This window comes from Triticum aestivum, chromosome 3D (assembly GCF_018294505.1).
Source record: "Triticum aestivum cultivar Chinese Spring chromosome 3D, IWGSC CS RefSeq v2.1, whole genome shotgun sequence".
NCBI lineage: Eukaryota > Viridiplantae > Streptophyta > Magnoliopsida > Poales > Poaceae > Triticum > Triticum aestivum.
This window is the reverse complement of record NC_057802.1, coordinates 12,662,785-12,682,689: the sequence shown is the minus strand read 5'-3', so window position 1 is coordinate 12,682,689 and position 19,905 is coordinate 12,662,785. Positions and strand designations below refer to the sequence as shown.

The 19,905-nt window shown below is 42.9% G+C and overlaps 1 protein-coding gene, 1 long non-coding RNA gene and 1 pseudogene across 5 annotated transcripts; 1 reads left to right on the top strand and 2 right to left on the bottom strand.

The window, feature by feature from the left end:
- The first annotated feature begins 1,895 nt into the window (after nt 1-1,895).
- LOC123076884 (uncharacterized) lies at nt 1,896-6,645 on the top strand. Of its 4 annotated transcripts, none has more exons than XR_006436286.1 (5): nt 1,896-2,344; nt 2,450-2,832; nt 3,108-3,227; nt 3,311-4,317; nt 4,970-6,645. It is a non-coding gene; the product is annotated as an uncharacterized lncRNA (long non-coding RNA). The 4 variants fall into 4 exon arrangements; XR_006436287.1 differs by lacking the exon at nt 4,970-6,645 and having other exon boundaries at nt 1,896-2,112; nt 2,224-2,344; nt 3,311-4,099; XR_006436285.1 differs by lacking the exon at nt 4,970-6,645 and having other exon boundaries at nt 3,311-3,473; nt 3,621-4,099.
- A 1,730-nt stretch (nt 6,646-8,375) lies between these two features.
- LOC123073758 (receptor-like protein EIX2) lies at nt 8,376-11,870 on the bottom strand (annotated as a pseudogene).
- A 5,491-nt stretch (nt 11,871-17,361) lies between these two features.
- On the bottom strand, nt 17,362-19,905 carry LOC123073757 (uncharacterized). Its single transcript, XM_044496798.1, has 2 exons — nt 19,739-19,905; nt 17,362-18,760 (listed from the first exon to the last, which is right to left on the bottom strand). The coding sequence occupies exon 2, from the start codon at nt 18,738-18,740 to the stop codon at nt 17,490-17,492; it is 1,251 nt and encodes a 416-aa protein (XP_044352733.1). The 5' UTR covers nt 18,741-18,760; nt 19,739-19,905; the 3' UTR covers nt 17,362-17,489.

The following is a 19,905-nucleotide window of genomic DNA, read 5'->3' as shown; positions in this document are numbered from 1 at the left end:
TGGTCTCTAGCAAGCTTTCATCAAAGTGTCAAATCCAGCTATTGACCAGATCAACAAGCAAATAGTGATTCAAACACTTATAATAAAAAGAAGTATGGGTATGAGGTCTTATGCTTACAACCTTGTATTTGTGATGGGATCAAATATGATATTAGTTTCTGTGCTGCACTCGTCGAGATGTGCTTGCTACGGATCGAAGTGGAAATACCATCGGTCAAACACGATCAAAACCCTAGACCATCCAACATAGCAGAAGGAGTGTGCATACCATAATCCGGCGGAAACTCACCAATGCCCAAGGGACGTGGGTCCATCAAGCGACGATCCCGTCGGTGGCGACCAACTAGGCAGCACCGTCGCTCATCGCGGACGAGAAACGAATAGCCGAAGCGGCCGATGAGAAACGAACAGGCAGGCGAACACGAACAGACGAAGAGGTTTGTGTTGGGCTTCCAGTGCAAATGTAATATTTTGCATAACCTCAGGGGTCGTTTTAAAGTTTTCTACTACCAGCTCTCTCTGAGGACCGCGGTTTCACTTATTGCTATACTTGGGAGTGTTTCTGCACAATATCAGACTTACCGGCGCGTGCCTCCTGTCCGACGTGGCAGGTTTCAGACTAAATTGCATCAATTTGTTCTCGTAGAGCAAGTTTAGGGGTTAATTTGAGTCGTTTTGCAAGTTCTTGTATGAAATTGTACCCCCGGTGAAAGTTTGTGTACTAAAACTGTAATTAACTCTAACTTCTATCTAAAGGTTTATAAAAGTTTCAATACTAGTGTTTTAAATCGATGTACGATAGATCTAGGGATTAGTTAATCTAGTAAATCAGTGACAGACTCAGACTCAATCTGTGGCCAAACTAGGTCAGGTCGCATCATCTCCCAAGCGCGATTTCAGTTTCATACATTGTACAGTCAACTAGATAGAGAATTGGCCTATGGCAATACAAAACATGGAGCGGCTGTTCAGGCGACCCAAGTTTTTTTTGTCACACATCACTTCCTCTCTAGCTATTACAACAAGTAGCTAATAGCTAGGTTCAACACCATTTTTTTTTAATCCGGGAATCAGCAAGAAGGGGATCATGGAATAGAACCAGGGGACAAGAAGAATTACAGAGCCAAGGCAAACGACTGTAACCTCTATCCTCCCCATCCATTCTTGCATAAAAGTTAATGGAAGAAAACCTCTCTTGTTTTCCACAATTAAAAGAACTTTGTTATGTTTCCGTTGAGCAATTAACGGAAAGAGGATGTCTGGTTGAAAAAAAAAGAATATTTAAGCTTGAAACTTTGCAGATCAACATCACACAAGTACTATCATGTGCAGAGAAGTTTCGGATTTTTTAACGCAACATTAACTTTTATAAACGATACAATTCATTCAGAATTTGAAATTTGACAAATTCATCTTTCATAAAAAATTCAGAAATATTTTATACAATGAGTGACCCTTGTGTATAGTTGATCTGCAAATTTTAACTGAGGAGTTGTTTCAGTTTTCTGCTTTTCAGTGTCTGTGACATTTGTGGATAGCACGAATCTTGACACAAACTGAATGATCTCTACTCCTAATATCTCAGTTGGTAGTCTCCGTCGGTTAATTTTCGTCCCACCTACCGTGGTTTTTTTCCATCCTTCCTCCCACCTCACAGTTCAAAAAAACCAAACCAAAACCACGTCCACGTAGTTCTCTCGCATGCCTCAACCAAAAAAACCAGCGAAAAAAAAACCTACGAAAAAAGCCTACGAAAAAGTCGACGACTCGAGCGAGGCCTCCATATCCCTTCGCCGCTGCCTGGCGCCGCCAGCCCCAAACCTCCTCGCTGGCTCCCGGCGCCGCCCGCCCCCATCTCCTCCCCGATCCCGGCGTCAACCCGCCCCCACCTTCTCCCTCACTCCCGGTGCCGCCCCCGCCCCCACCTTCTCCCTCACTCCATAGCCCGCGCCCGCGTTCTTCCTCCCCCATCTCGTCTCATCTCCGGTCGCTGCAGAGCAGCCCCGTTTCGCACCGCCACCATGGTTGGCCTGCAGCGAGCAGCAGAGGACCTAGCCGCCGCGTCCGACCTCAACCGCCGCCCGAAACCCTAGCCCCTCCTTCCAACGGCAGGTCAAGCCAGCAGGATCCCCTCCAAGAACAGCATTTGATGCGTGAGTGCATCCCCTTCTCTTCTTCTTCTTCTTCTCGATTTGATGTGTGCGTGCGTGCTGTTGTGTGCAGGCCCGACTCATCTCTGCTTGTGCACAACAAGGAAGGCCATGGAGACGCTGCTCCCTATGTTCAGCGCGTGGACGGACGATGCAGCGTTGGGGATGACTCATGGCTGCCTCCGTTTGTGCGGGTGACTCATGGCCACCCCCTCTCTCAACCCCCAGATCCGACTCCCTCCTCCACTTCTTCTGGTTTGGTTATCTCCGCATCTGCTCTGATTCGGGCGTGTGTGCAGTTTGCTACGATCTAGCGATGGGGATGCAAGGAGAAGCTGCTACAAGCTGCTGCGTCCAGTTACACTTTTTCCATCATCCACTGCGGCCTTGCTGTTCTATTCCTATCACTAACATTTTCATGATCCCTCACACAACATGATTTCCAGTACAGTAGTCTCAGTGTGTTGAGCTGAAATGTTGAATGATGAATGCAGACAGTATTGCAACATGCATCTTTTTGAACATGCAGGAAAAGTGTACAAGGACAATGTCAGAAGTGCATATACCATGTGACGCTAGAATTATTGCATCCGAGTTATGGGAGAGAAATTGATGTCTGGACTCTGGAGTGCCGGAGTGATCTTGTATATTCTTTTATGTGGTTCACTGCCTTTCTGGGTAGGTAAGTATTCATACATCTTCAGGATACATCTTTAGTTTACCAGCGTAAACAGTGTGCACCACAGGGCTAAATCTTGCAATTAGAAACTATACTGGTGGTTCAAGTTGATTTTGTATCAGGCCGTCGTGGACAATATTTGAAACTGCAAGGGATATTATTCATATACTACAGTATAGGCCCTAGGTAGTACACCATCTGGGATCATGGATGAGGAGTTCTGCATTTGTATAGATTATATATGTCATTTACGATAAACAATGCTTGTTTGTGTGCAGAACATATGTGGCTCAAAGAAGGTGATGTATTAGACAGACCTATCGATGGCGGAGTCCTATTAAGATTTAAGAATGAAGCAATTCAAGGCGATGAGCAAGCTAACACAACTAGCTCTTAAGGTGAATTATCATTGACAAAGATAATTGCTATTTTGTCTCAATGTACTAAAGCTGACGCGCTGCTTCTTTCATTTAATCTCAAGATAATTGCAAAGAAACTATCACCTGAGGAAATCAAGGGCCCAAAACATATGTCAATTACATGGACACGGTTGAAGAACCGTCACAGTTGAGGAACTGAAGGCTGGTTTAAGAAAGTTAAGTTAAAAGATTAATGAAGCAGAGGTTTAGAAGCTTATGGTAGTAGTAAGATCATTGTTTCTTCACTCTTCGCCATAAGTTAGGTACTCTCTCTGTAAACAAATATAAGAGCATTTAGATTGCGATCTAAATGCTCTTATATTTCTTTACAGAGGAAGTAATGAAGATTTCACTGACCATGCTATGATTCAGGTTGTGTAGGCAAGAGTGGCAGCATAGATTACACTGAATTCCTGACTGCCACGATGAATATACATAAGCTGGAAAAGGAGGATGATTTGCGGCAACAGTGCAAACCATGGCGCTAAATGTGTGCTGACAGCGCACCAGGGAGCTGCTGGCTGGCAGAGATTTCTCACGGAAGCAACACATATGACATATCTTTGATTCCTATGGCAATTCTCTCGCACTTGTTCTATGAAACGTGTGGTAGTTCTCTTCTCTGCATGTGGCGTGGTGGAGTTGTGGAGAAGGGAAGTGGAGGCGAGGTGACGGTTCTCTGAATTTAGCTATGACCCTTCCTCTCTCTGTTGTTTACATCTTGATCTGACATGTTACTATATATGCATCCATGCTGTCAAAATCTATGGTGTGCACCGCCACCGCATAAACAAATGAGTGGTCCACTATGGTGAGTATAGATGCTTAATCTGAGGGCCCACCTTATTTTCGATTGGGCGGGGTAGGTGGAGAGGGTGCTTAATCTGAGGGCCCACCTCGACCTCACATGGAGATCGCTTCTATATACTTGAGTTCTGTCATGGCCACATATAATCACATAATATCATCTCTCAGAATGTCCCCTGTTCGTCATGGATTGCACATCTTGGTCATATGCACCATTTGTCTTGCGCATCAAAGTCTAGGAGGTCGACTCGATGACCAAAAGGTAAACATTCATGCATCAAATTAATTTTCCACCAAGTTGTCGAAGATTGTCATTTACTATTTTCCGCTGAATATCCAAAAATATGTAAAAATAATAATTTTATTTTTGCAATTTTCAGTGCATCCTGGATTTAATTTTTTTATAACATAGTACAATCGAAGTCGCTCACATACACGAGCATAACACTAACTCTCATATCTCAATTATTTGCCATGTACGGTTAAAACCATACGCGCTCTCTTATTCGCTTGAAGGGAATTTTTAGTGTTCCATCCATGCTCTTGAGCTCCTCGGATGCTTGTTATCCATTGTCCTGTAATTTCGTCAGTACCAAATTATTTGCAGTTTTCTGTGCATTCTGAAAATAGAAAAAGCGAATATTATGGGGTGGTAGCCACAATGGACGTCTGGGGACACCATATTGATTGTAATCAAATCACAGCAGCGGCAATTTGGATCACAAACGGTGATTCCGATCAACGCAATGGAATCATGTTTGGATGGGTGGTACTGAATGAAATCTCTTTTTATCCGCAAAAAAAGGAAGAGAATGAAATCTCTTTTGTTGGTCTCCGGACTTGCCTAATTTTGTATGTACTTTACATATTTTGCCTATTTGGTTTTCTAATTATGAACTTCTGTGCATTTGTAGGTTTCGCCATCTCACTTCAACGACTCAAACACTTATCTTTTCACCGCTTGGACAATATGTTTGTCTAACTTCTATTTCAAGAGCGATATGTTCCTTCTACTTCATCTTGTGCAATAGCTTACATGAGCTTAATTGCCCATCTTGCATCAGATGTAGTATTTTGACTTGCAAACACTCTAGCCTCTAATTAAACAACGATAATCAAACTGCAGAGATATACTCTTCAAAATACAGGATAACTATTATATGAATGGGCCTGTTATAGGGATTACAAATGCTACAATCTGTCTGCAGTTTTACAAGTAGATATGTGGAACGGTACATGTATTTGTGTTTCCTACCATGTTTGGTGCCATTCACTGATCCCTTTGGCTTACTGAGAAATTACTGGAACACTTCCATCTATGTGAATTAGTTCAACTAGAGAAATTAGGCTCTTTCAGATCTAGGTACTTAATATCATGCATCAAGTGGTCGAATCAAGCATGTTGTCAACAGTAGAGTGGTGCCGGTTCTTTGGTTGATAAGATTGTTACTGTCCTAAATAAATACTGAAGTTCAGTACTAGCTCCAATGTGAGTAGTTGAATTACTGATAATGGAGGTAATTCAGTGGTTAGCTAAAAATGATAAGGATTTGATGCATTCACTCCCCCATCTCATGATGAGGGAGAAGAGTAGGGAACACATATGTATCTCATGGCTCCCGATTTCATACAAATTGATGCATTCTCTTTTGTAACCTGAATGCTAGAGAAAATTCACAACAAGGTTTTCTATTAGATAAAAAAATCACAACAAGGTTGAAGTATCATGCAAAATGGTGGCTGATTTTTTCATCTCACAGTTCATACTTTTGATAATATTTTGCAAGAGTGTGGTGGTTGTACGTGTAATCCTTGAGTTTCCTTATTTATATTTTGCAAATTAATTAACATTATGCCATTTCACCATGTTCGTCAAAAAGCGAATTTTGGATTTACACTATCTGTTCAATAGTTCAATGTCAGTCAGGAGATAAAATGATGCATTCCCCTTTTATGTAGCAATCAGCAGCGTGCTCGTAGCAACACACATGCATTGTGACATGTTGCTCGTAGCAACACATATGCATTGCACTCATCTGCTTTTTCAGTTGTAAATAAATTACTTGTCCTGTTCCCTCCTGTCTATATATGAACAAGGTTTTATAAATTATGTATTTGAATATTTACAGATCAACATAACGGATCATTCCTTTTCGGTTGTAAATAAATTACATGGCCAACTGCCTCCGGTCTATATGTGAAAAGGTTTCATAACTTCTTTATTTGAATATTATGATAAAAGATAATGTCTACTGACATTTCTTTCAAAATAGAAGTACTTTTGTTGGTTTGTTACATGGCGGATGGGATCATTCACCAACACGCTCAACCCGAAGATGCGTCCCGCGCTGAAGAGAATGAGTGTTCCTACATTTTAGACAGTGTCCATATCGCAGAGATTGTAGCAACATGCAAATCTTGGGCGAGGTGTCCCTTTCATGGTCATATTGTATTTAGCATGCTACTAGGGTTCCGGAACAAGCATCAAAATGTTTTTGTTGTACCCAGTAACTAGATTATCATTAGTAACAGTAGAATCTTACATAATATTTGTATTGCCAAATGTATTCCTTGTTTGTTGTGGTGCTTAATAAAAGAGATAAATGCCACATTGGTAATGTGAACTTGCTGTTAATTCACAAATTTACTTGATGTGCACGAAGTACATGAATTTAAACTCCTTATTTTCCTATGAGATAAGAATGTAGTATCCTTTTGGATGAAGGCTAATATTGTGTTGGGCTGTTGGCGTGCCCCTTGAAAGCCATGCTATACACCAGTCTTACCTGAAATAATAGAAGAAGTATAGGGTAGCTACATGTATGTGGAGATCCTAGGAAAATGAGGAAAGAAATTTAAAGAGTTTCTTAGCATATGTTGTATCCTAAGACAAAATTCTTGGTTGCTCCTAGACCACTGTCAGCAAAGTCGAAGACCGAGACATTTCCCAGGTTTATCTGCAACTTAGTTCTTTTTTTTCAACACTTCATTGATAGCTCCGGGTATGGTTATCGTCATGTGTTGTCCATTATGGCGGCAAAGTGATGGCAACACTGTATGATACAACGTGACAATGGCTCAGTACACATCGGATCTGCCTTCTTGGCTCGGGGGCACCACGGGCGGCGCACACCTCCTCCCCCTTGATATCGGCACGAACACGAGGGAGGGGATCAAGGCGGCGTGCGGGGTAGTTGGCCCCACGGGCGACGCACACCTCCTCCCCCTTGATATCGGCATGAACACGAGGGAGGGGATCAAGGCGGAGTGCGGGATAGTTGGCGGGGGACTCCTCCTTGGTGGTCCATGGGAATTACGATGTGAAGGAGAGAGGACGCTAAAGCGAAGGTGAGGTTGGCGTCATTTCGGTTTTAAAGGAGAGGGCTCCAATGAAAAATGTCCCTCTACGGTGGAAACCGAGCTGGAAGGGAAGAGCCCGGCAGGAAAAGGGAAGGGTGCGTTGTGGGGTGGTTTTTTTTGTGTTGGACCGTCATAGGGAAACCGAGCTGGAGGGGGAGGGTCCGGACAAACACATTTCTCCCTCACATATGGTCTGGATTTGGAGGAGCCCGGACTGTCCAGATGGTTGAGCATGGTGGGCGCCCGTTTGATGTCCATACATGCTTGGATGTATGAGGAGCATTGAGCTTGATTTGGAGACGAACTTAATCACTTGTTTGATTCATTTATGTGAATTGTAGCCCGTAGCAACGCACGGGCCATCTACTAGTCATTAAAATATTCAATTTTTTTTCATCCTATGAATATTTATAAAAATTCATTATTTTTTTCGCGAAACATTTTTTAAAATCAGAAGATCGTCTGGAAAAATGGGCTCCTGCCTAATTAGCTAGGTAACGTTGTGCACGCACGGCTAGTCCTTGTGTCATACAATACCCACTATGGAGGGTTTTCTATCCGTACCATGTTTACATGGACTGAATGCGAATATCAGGAACCCCCCGATGCTTGCTGATTGCCTGCCTGAGCGCGGCTTCGATACTCTCCAGGTCCCAGTTAACATTTGAGGATTGGGCAGTCAAGGACATTTCCACTGCACACCTTTCAATCTACAAATAAAAACATGAAACCTATGAAACAAACGACGCTCCAACTCCAACTCAGATAAAGACCGGACACAGTTCTACAAATCATCGCGCGCATTGTACTCGTACCCTTCAGAAAGCAAGGGAATAATGTCACATAGTACAAGATTTTATGAACTGAAGTTTCGCAGGGTTTTCTACAACCGGTTTAGTTCAGATGACAAACCCGTCCTGCAACAAAGGAAAATTAACTCGTCGTAACCACAGGAGAATGTTGAAATTATTCAGAGAAAGACCCTGATGATGATTACAACCCACAAGAACAGTAAAGTCTTGCATCTATCAGAATAGCGAAATAATATTGAAGTCTTACATTTACCACAATAGTTCAGCAGTAGTAAAGTCATAAATGTGTCAAAAGAACTAGACGTCTTCATCTTTATTTAGAGGGTACCAACAAGGCACACGATATAACATATGCTGCTGAAGATCTTCCACACCCTGGGAGCTCTCATTCAGTGGGTTGCAGCATATACACTGCATCCTTCAGAATAATTGCTTATTCTGCATCCGTGTTCTTTGTGAAGCTTCACTTCACAACCACAAATACATAGACTTGATCATACACCCTGTCGAAGAGCCGGAAATAAGCAATTCTCCATGTCCTCTTGAACAACAGTGCACAAAACACCATCCAGAGACCCACCACAAATCCCAGCACAAGCCCAAAGTAAAAGTTCAGTGGGTCAAATTCTTTCTTGCTGCTTTTGAGATCGTCATGGATGGAAGGTTCATTTCCTGAACAATTCTTGTGGACAGGAGGCCCACAAAGTCCACTGTTGCCGATGTACATAAGTGACTGATTTTCAGCACTGAGGGTGTCAAGTTGGGGGCCAGAGGGTATCCTGCCAGACAAACTGTTGTAGGACAGGTCCAGGTAGCTCAGAGATGTCAGATTTGTCAAGCTCGATGGGATTTCACCATAAAGTTTATTCTGAGAGAGGTCGAGTGATTCTAATGACTGCATGGCGCCAATCATGTTTGGAATTTCTCCACTCAACTGGTTTGATGATAAATTCAAATTCACTAGTGCATCAAGTGAAGTGATGTCTGTAGGAATTTCACCAGTCAAGGAGTTGTATGATAAATCAATCCCCACAAAATATGCAAGTGTCATATGATATATAAGATGTTGTCCTTTTGTATTTACTGACAATGTTTGTCCTAATTCTTGAGGTGCAATTCCGGTCGCATATTCTTTGAAAACATATAGAATAGGGCCATCCATATCTATGTCCTCTTGTAATGTTCTCATAAATGTTAGGTTCGACAGATGACAAGGTATTGCACCAAAGAACCTATTGTCTGATAGATCCAAGTATTGAAGATGCCCAAGCTTTGTTACGTCGACTGGAATACTATCAGAAAATTGTTGTGGCTTAGTATGAGAAAACGCAAATTGGCCAGCTTCCCTATCCATGTAGGTAATCTTCCAGAGAAGTTGTTCCATGACAGATCCAAGAACTTTAGATTTGTATTATTCTGCAAAAATGCTGGGATTTTTCCTGATAAACTGTTGTTGCTGAGTATAAGATATTTTATATTGTGGATGTCAGGACATTGAGGAATTTTACCCTCCAAAATATTGTTCGACAAATCCAGATACTCTAGTTGTTCCAATTTGCAAACAGATTCTGGAATGTAGCCACCAGTATTATTTGACTGCATACACAATACTTTAAGTCCTGGGGCTACAAGGTTTGATGGTATTGTTTCTGAAAATGTATTGTTGGAGATGTCTAATAGGGTGATATTTATTGGCAAAGTAGGTATTGGTCCAGTAAGCCGGTTCGAACTGAGATGGAGTTCTTCAAAAGCCATGCTATCCATATGTGCTGGCAAGCTTCCATTTATTTGGTTGTTAGAGATGTCCAGATGTGTGACATTTGAAAATGCGGACCAAAACCAATCTGGAAACTCGCCCTTCAAACCGTTGCTTGAAATGTTAAGTTGAGTGGTTTTCAGCTGCTGAAGCCAAGGTGGAAACAGAGGACCCATCTGGCAAGATCCAAATGATGCAGACTCCAAGGTAAAGGGAGCACGCCAATCTGAATTCAGTACCATCTTCAAATTGTTGTAAGACAAGTCTATTTGCTTTAAACTTGTTAGATTTGCAAAGTGTTCTCCTGTGATCACACCAGTAAAGCTATTGTTCCTCAGGTCCAGAGAAATCAGATTAATAAGAGAACCCATTTCAGTGGGTACACTTCCATTGAGATGATTGCTGGAGAGGTCCAAAGAAGTCAAATACGTCAATTTCCCAACCTCGGCTGGTATACTTCCTGTGAGGTGATTGTCACCGAGGTCAATGGAGGTTAGACATGTCAAATTCCCAAGCTGTAGGGGTATAGATCCAGTAATTTCGTTGCCCTGGAGTTCAAGAGCAGTTAAATACCTCAAATTCCCAAGCTCGTCTGGTATACTTCCAGTGAAGTGATTGCTGCTGAGATCAAGGGAGGTTAGACATGTCAAATTCCCAAGCTGTGGTGGTATAGGTCCAGCAAGGCTGTTTCCAGAGAGGCTTAGTGTGCGCAAACTGGTGAAGTCACCAAGAAAGTTTGGCAGAGTTCCAGTGAAAGTGTTGCTACTTAAATCCAACTCCTGCAAATTTTTCCATGTGCATTGCGGCCAACTCTCCATCAGCACTTCTATCTCTCCACTTATCTCATTACCATCGAGGTCAATGATTTCCAAACTACAAAGATTCTTAAGAAGCTTTCCTATCATCATCATGTCGGGGTTCCAATTATAGGAAACATCAAGGACTTGAAGGGACGTCATGTTTCCTAGTGTGTCAGGGAACTGGCCGAATAGTGAGTTATGCCCAAGAGCGAGGTACTTGAGGCTTATCGCTTTCCAAAACCAGCCAGATCCAAGTGAGTGCTCAAAGTAATTCAGGGAGAGGTCAAGCTTCTCAAGTTTTGTGAGATTAAGGTGTGGAAGTGATTGGTTTGCACTATGAAGAGAACAGAGGGAAAGATCAATAACCCTCAGAGATGGAATCCTATTCAGGGTATGAGGCCAGTCACCTATCCCTTCTAGTGTTATTCCCCTCATTCTAAGGAACTTCAGGAAAGACAACTTTGTTAACCAGGTGATATCCGTTGAGTACATATCTGAATCTGAAAATTCACCAGTTTGGCCAAGGTCAAGATACTGCAACTTAGACAGATTACCAAGCTGAGAAGGCACTGTACCGGTAAATGGTATGCCAGAGAGGTTAAGGTATCTCAAGTTCCCCATGAAGCCCAGTAAATGAGGAATTTGGCTATTTGGCCCAAGTAAACAGTTCATGCTGAGGTCGAGGTGCTTTAGACGCTTCAAGGAAAGCAGAGAGGGACTTATCTTGCCGAACAAAGCACTGGCACCAGCACATGTATCATAGTAGCCATAGGCATCGAGCGTCACATTCGGATTTCGAAGGTGAAGCTTGATGACATGGCCTGTTCGGTTGCTGCAACTGACGCCTCTCCACCGGCAGCACTCATGTCCTTGCCACGAGGCAAGGAGGTTGGTGTTGTTGCTTGTAATGCCCTCTTTGAAGGAGAGCAAGGCAGCCCTCTCGACCGGGATGCAGCCGGCGCCATGAGCATGCTGGGGCTGTAGTGAACCAGTTGTGAAGAATGGAAAGATGCTTATGCTGATGAGAGTGAGCAAGAGACTGGTTGTTCGACACATGCTGGATGAACGAGCCTGTCTAGCTGGGGAAGCAAAGCAGAGTATGTTACAGGCTCGGGTAGTATTTAGCTATTGTGCCAGAGCTATGCTGCCATGGTTGACCGATGGAGTCTACGGTCAAAGTTGTCGTCCTTGGGTGCTCCATGGAGATCCCATTCAATCAACTCTGGCGGCCACTGACTAGTTGCTTGACTGCAACCCCAAGGTACTGTCAACGTCACTCAGTTCTGTTGTATATGCGCCGTGCACTCTGGAGCAGGGCTGGGAACTATTCCAAATCTGACCAAATTCTTTTTTTTTGCATTACTTTTGTTGAAACCCTCTAGTGTTTTGAACTTCAAACAATATTCAAGAGCAAAAGGGGAAGTAGCACAAAATAATGTACTTTAGCCAGTAAAGGCTACCTGGTCGGATTTTGAACCCTGCTCTTCATCTCAAACAGAAGAAATGAATGTTGGTAGAAGAAGGCAGTGGTTTGCTGAATTGTATGCCGGATTCTGGATTGTATGCAACAGTTATGCAACTGTAGTGAGTGCTGGAACATTGCTGCTTGTTAATTTCTCTTAGAATACATGTTTGCTGAATTATTCTTGTGCCAATTTGGATATGACCATCGTTTTGTTTGCTTTTGCAGTACATGGCAAATGTTTGTATGAAGTGATCGATGGGCGCAGGAGCGCAAGGTATTAGGCGACAGGGCTCAGCTCTTTCTGACGATAGGTTAATTTTCTTATTTCGCTAAGTAGAGCGCTCATGCTGCTCATATCGTCGCTCAAGGAGGCGATTTCCTTCTTCATGTCTTTGGACAGCTTGTACTCCTTCTCGAGCAGGTCCCGAGCTTGGGCAGGAGCGTTGGCATCGCTCCTGTTGTGGCGCTCGCCACCACGGCCTCCATCGGGGGCAGGGCAGGATTGATCATTGACTGACCAAATGGAGTGTATGAGGTTTCAGCAGGAAGATGAGTCGTCAAGTGGTATGCTCCCACCTTTTTTTGAGAGAGAAGGGCTCCTTGATAGATCGTGCGTATCCGATTTTTCTTTTATACTTATGAACATCTCGTTTTCTCGAATGCTTACTAGTAATTCCACTAGCAAGAGAGTATAGACCTTGCTATAGGGAGAACAAAGTCACCAACTTTCTTTTATACTTATGCGCACCAAGTCACCAACTTTTGTCTTCTGTCCCACAAAGTCGAGTTTGATAGCTACCTAGATAAGTGTATAGACCTTGCTATAGGGAGAACACGAGTAAGTGGATGAATGCACTATTGGTTGTTCAAACTATTCAGGAAAAGACCCTCATGATTACAGTCCAGAAATTTACGAAAGATTAGAAGGTATTAATTTTGGAATTAGGATTAAACCCTAACTAAAATGAAATTTAATAATATGAATATTGACCGATTTTAAATGGTGAAATCTCTTAAAAACCTATGTTTTAGCCTTCCAATGTCAGGAAGCTACAAATAGTTATTCCATAAAAATTTTGAGTAATAAACCACATACTTACAGTTCAAACCCATTTAACTTTTCTCTCTAATTTGTTTTGTATCAGGCGATGGGGCTTAACCCTTATTTTTATGGACTGACGATTGGTTTACTTTCTTAACTTTGGGACTAAACAGGACGGGTGTGTAAGCTGAAATGAAACAGGCAGCGAATACGAGACATTGTTTTGCTATGCTCATGTTTTTTTTATCGTGAGGCCAAAAAGAAAGATTGAGATATGATATGGGTACTTTATCCACGTTGGTTCCACGCACAACCACACAACTCAAAGCCTCAAAGAGACTGGTCCTGTCAGTACTGTCTAACTGAGGACTGAAGAAGCCTGAAGCGTCGAATCTGATGGCTGTCCTCGCTTCTCCACCTTCACCGCTGGTCTGGTCACTTAAGCTAGCTACTTCACGTAAGTGTCAAAACCCTACATACTCCTTATACATGCACCATATACGCAATGCTCATCTGACGGGGGCCGAATTCCCCAATTTTCCGTCCCAGTTTGTGTGTGATTGCTTGCCTTGCTCGTCAGATTAGTACTAGGGTCTGACAGGTCCATACACTCACGGACTTGTCATATATACAGCACTACTATGTTGGTGTCCACATCCAGATAGAAGATATCAATTTGAGACTGCATAGTGTTGAAATGCTAAGCGGCAGGTAAGTAGTTACTTGTTAATACTAAGTGCAGATATCAATGCTAAGTGCAAACTGCAGATATCTGTAATACTAAGTGCTGTTGTTACCCTGTCTGGAATTCTTGCACATGTGCTTTGTGTAGCAGTAGGTTGCATTGCAGGTTACATAGTGGCAGGTAAGTTATATCTGCTTGATCCGCTAGACATTAATGGTGATGTGCTGGTGTCACGAGGCTACATATACGAGCTGAACGCACAAGCAAGATTAGTAAAGCCGGCTGGAGGGACGAAGCAAACAAACTGGTTTTAATGAGGTTCGGTTTCAAGCAGTCTTCCATGGATAAAATTAAATCGGTTTATTTTTTTGAAGTTATGTTTGCCACTACGACCGAGTTTACACCCTGCGAAAAAGTGATAATGAGTTTATTCAACAAGTTATTTTTTTTATTTTAGTGTTTGTTTAACCAACTCAGCTCTAGTTTCGTAACTATTTCACACAACATAGTAGTATTAGATAGACACATTGCAGAACAACTCAGTAATCGCCACCAAAGTCTAAGTAGACTGAAAAATAATCGCCACCAAAAATAATTGCCCATGCACAGTGTCGGGATTACCTTTTCTTTTTGACAAAGGATTGCTCCCCGATTTCCCTTTTTGCGTCAAATACTTGTATGACTCATCTAACAGGTTAATTTCAGTTTGACTACCTCATCAGGTATTCAGGTTCAGACCCTAAAAAGACGACAGTGCCCTTTTGAGTTCAGTATATAGCTTACAGAGTTTTGACATCAACGCACATGAGTAATACAAGTGTTCTGTCCTTCCATGTTGTGTCTGAATTCATGAATTAAGAAAGCAAATCTTCATCTATCTCTGTCCCTGTTCTTTATCAAGTCGGTTGCCTCCGGACAGTCTAATTCAGCAAGAATGGGATGATTACTCCATTTTCGAGCCAGCGCCAAACTTTCCATTAAAGCAGAAAGCTCCGCCTCCAGTGCATCGTGACATGATAAAAGCTGATGGCAAGAGGTGAAGATTATGGCCCTGCTTCGTCTCGTAACATATTTCCGGTCCTGCCGAGTATTCAGTGCACCCAGGGAATATTACACATCGCTGGCGCTTTTACTTGGTGTTGTCCACAAATGCAGAATCTGAATCTGTAAGCATTTTTACTCCTACTTAACTGGCATCAGTTTGTTGCATTCTTCTTCATGAGACAATCCTTTTAGTATTTGTTTTCTTCAGATTATCTGCTCTACAGGCCATCAACTATTTAATCTGACTAGTCTTATAAATCATATAAAATTCCCTTAGTTGACATAGGTGGCAAAGTCCTGGCTGCTAGCGGTGGCAATGGTATTGCAGCCGATACGTGTGCATGCATGACATGGAACTCGAGGACTGGATTCATGCCACGGTGCAGAAGTTACACAACCACGATAAGGTTTGGTTTCAAGCAAAGACCTTTTAATCCGTAGTCCCTTTTTTTTTAATCCGTAGTCCTAAGCCTCAACAAGTGAATCTGCCGATTGCTGATTCTGAAGATATGCTTACGTGAGCTTTCAAACTAATCGCCATAGGTTTCCACTCATACAGCTACTCTCCTTCAGAGATTTCTTTGCTTTACTAATTATTTTCTTATCAAAAGTCCACTGTATTAGATTACACGGTATGATCATTGCTTATTTTATAGATCCTTTCTCCCTGGTTTGATTACATGTTAAAAGGTTTTTATTTGTTTTGATTCTAGTCGTCTCACTGTCATCATCTTGGTGCAGCAAATATATGGTCTTGCTGTGCCCGTTATCATTTGCTTGTTGGCGAGCCATTACTCGATGACTTGATTGGGGCTCTGCGGATTGGCTTCATGAGAACATGCTGCTCAGTTTTGGTTATGTGCTGGTAGCTAAGAGTAATTTTAACATGCTCCCTCTTACTTGCCGCTAATTAATTTGTGTTAGTAGATTGATTTATACTGAGCTTATCTTAGCGGGACTTGTAGTTTTCTAAACACTAGGCTTTGGGCACTTCTATATACTGGTTTGGTTTTTCCGGATTCATGTACTCGGGCACTGCGACCTAGATAAAGCTTCTTCACGATGGTGTTTAAGGCTTAAATTAACAATTTCATCAGAGTTCAAGCATTACACTGCTATATTTCTTGCCAAGTGTTTTGTAGTCCGATCATGGAAACAATGTAGAATATTTCATCTTGACCTACTGCATCCATTTTTCTGTTTTAGTACAGAGTATGTATGCGCACACATATTATACCTATTTCCCCTGTTTGAGGTGTAGTGTGGTAGTAGAAGTTTTATGTACAGTCATCTGTATTCCACTAACTGCAAGGCTTCATATATGTGTACGAAATAAGCTAGTACATAATATAAATGCAAAGCTGTTGAATGCCTTAATCTTCGTTTCAGTGTGTGACCTACAGTCAAGTCAATGCACATTCTTACATGACAATAATAACATACCTTAGCCGGTAAAACTAGCTCGAACGCTATGTGGCGAAATTTTGATCCCTGCTATTGATCTCAAACAGAAGAAAGAAGCGCTGGTAGAAGAAAGCTGTGGGTGGCTGCACTGTATGAAACAATTATGCTATTTACTTAATTGCAAAGACATTGATAAGTTTAAGCAAGTCTCTGCCTCACTATGAAGCCTGATTATTAGAAGTGTCCTGTTTGGAGTTACGATCAATTAATAACTGACCTTGCTGAAGGGGAATGAGTGAGTGACTACACAAGAACATTGTTTGTTAGATGATTGTTGTGCCAATTTTGGTTTGGAAGTTGGTACACAGGATGATGGAAAACCCAATTCCGGAAGATTGCTGCTTAACATGATGGAAAACCTTCGGGAGCAATTGCTGGTATTTGCGGTGGTCTGTCTAAATAGCCATGTCCTTAAGATTCCTGCTCTAGTTAAAATCTTCCGTGCCAACAGAATTGGCATATAGTGCCAGTTCAGGCCATATGCCTCTCTCCGCAACACGGAACAATTAATTTCGTGGCTCTCTCTTGCACCAATCTTGAAATATGACACTCATATGTTATATGCTTTCCTATAGTTTATAGTTTTGAAATGATCTATAAAATACACCGTAAAAGCTTGCGCCTAACTTTTATTAGTCTTGAAATATCAATACACTCTGCTTGTACCTAACTAGAAACTAAAGCAGAGAGAACTTTTAAATTGAACATAATGTTTTGTGCAGCTGTAAGTATATCCTAATGCAACCTGGTCGACTTAAGAAATAACATTCTCAAGATGGCTGAGACATAACAAATGTGAAAAGCGATTACTGCCAAATTTCATGATAAATCAAAATTACACAAACAATATAAAGTTATCAAGCTGCAGATATGTGTAAATCCCATTTCATTCATGACATGAAACAAACGACAAATTCGATGGTCTAAAATAGCAATAAAAATGAACAATTCGGATACATAAGTTTCGCAAACATGTAAACTCGGATGCAGATAAATCCATCGAACATCAGAATAATTCATTCAGATTACAACACATGAAGGGATAAAGACGGCCCCTGTAGTTCCCAGGGACGCCGCTCAGCCGCTGCACACGCATACTCCTCAGATGCACCGCGAAATACCCGTACTTTTCTATGCTGAAGAAGACGTACCCATGGCATGAACACACATTGTGAGCACACTGCTTGTCGGCGCCAGTTGCATCAACGACAAGCTCCATGATGAGCGGATGTGGCTCCACCTTTCCCTCCAGACAGCACTGCTCGCTGAGTTGAGTAGCATTGCTTTCTTGGGGCTTCGGGTGGCTGTAGAGCCGAAGCACGAGGAGCCTATCGATGCACACGAACCACAACTTTTCGTCGTTTCCCCTGCCATAATCCACAAACGCGCCGCCATCCGGCAGCATCCAGCTATTGGGCGGCGTGACCATCAGGGAAGTCCCGCCAGTGCGCTTGTCCAACATCAACACCCACATGGAATCAGTGTAAGAGGCCGCCGTACTGCGCAGGTATCGAATGTTACGGAATAGCGCAGCACCAACACAAGTTGCCTGTCTAACACAAATACCACTAATGGACCAGATGTGGGTCATCCTGCTGCTGGCCCGATATGGAAGGACGCTCCAGCTGCCACCATTGTCAGAGCCACCCGAATGTACACACGTCTGGTAGATCCACTCATCAGCATGGTCACTAAGCACTGCCACCACGCACACCACTTTGAAAGACAGATCTGAGGAAGTTGCTGAGTCATCACGCAACATGGAAGCACCAAAGAACTTGATGTACCGGGAGTTGACCACCGGAGGGAGTTCCTGAAAGTCATGGTTGATAGGGTTGTATATCGCGCATATCTCCATGGCCCCTGAGTCGTTGATGGGGCGTACATGCCAAAGGAGGAGAAGGTTCTCCAAGGAATCTACGATGGACCAAGGGCCACCGGGCAAGGACTTGGCAATATTGGTTTGGACGTTATTGATCTTCTCAACAAGATCCGGTGATTCCACCTGGTTGGTGGGACTAAAAATCATGCGATGCTTGCCTAATTCTGGTGAGTAGACCTCTTGGAAAATGCCACAAAGGGCCGGCGGACGGTGTTGGCGAAGGATGCCGTGATCAGTGATGACATGACACCACGGTTTGCAGGCGAGGGTAGAGTGGGCGATGCTCGTCGGCTCCGGCAGGCAGGCAAAGATTTTAGCAAGGATGTCTTCATCAAGGAGGTCAATGTAACATATCTCAGGTGCAACCATGGCCATTCTGGATGGATCTACACTTCCTGCACATTCACAGAAATGAAATTGTCATGAATTGTATTATATTTTTTTCCATGCTGAACAGGACGTGTGCATGAATAAATGAATTAATCGGATACACATATGTAATGAACTTCTCAAGAATTCGGAGAATTGATTCTATGAAACGAAGACAAAAACTGGTAAAGAAGACAACCAATCCATGACAGTTCGGGAAAACCGAAAACGTTCAAGGTAATGTGATGAGTTTTGTTCAAAATTCACATCGGTGTCTTGGCCTCTCCAAATTAAAAAAAATCATCACTATGTGCATCATCCATTATTGTTAATTGCTACAAAATGGTGTGCGACATATATGTGGGAAATCCCAGATGGTGTCTCGGCCTCCAACCCTGTAGAACAGGGCAGTCTCAAAGGCCCAAAAACCCATGAGATATATAAACCGTACCTCGACAATAGACCCTAACCATTTATCCTTGACCCACCCCAACTCTTTCCCCTTAGGTGGCGACGACGCACCGACTAGTCGGCCACTATGCAACTCTGCTACCCGTCCGCCCATGCCCCCCCCCCCTCCTCTCACGCGCATCTCCCTCATTTTCCCCCACCCCTATGCTAGATGAGGAGACGCATCTGCACTATCGTTGCAACCCACGATTGTGGCTAGTGTTGGTCAAGTGGGGAGGAAGACGAACAAGCGGTTCACTGAAGCAGCGAAGTGCTCCTAGATCCAATTCCTCTCTGCCCACTCTTTCCTTGGTGGCACCACCTCTGTCCCACAAAAGAATTGACCCTACTCGCACCCCAATCCCCGTTTTCTCATATATCCCTTACCCTCTTTCCCTAGGAAACCTCGATGACGACGAAATCGATCACCAATATCTAGGGTTATGATAGGAGGAGCCCCGCTCCTCCGAAGCAACAGATTTATTCACCCAAACTTTGATGTGGTTTCTATTTACAACATATAATTTGCTAAGTTTAAGATTTGGAAATCATACCAGAGGAATCCTCCCCCCTCTCATGGGGCGATGTGTAGATCTGCAGATTTGCGCGACGAGAGGTCAAACTTTGTGGGGATTGTGAGGATGTAGTGCGGCGGCGCTAGGATTTTGAGTGGTTTGCTCTAGGGTTATGGTGGGAGGAGCCGAATATGTGTCATCGTCGG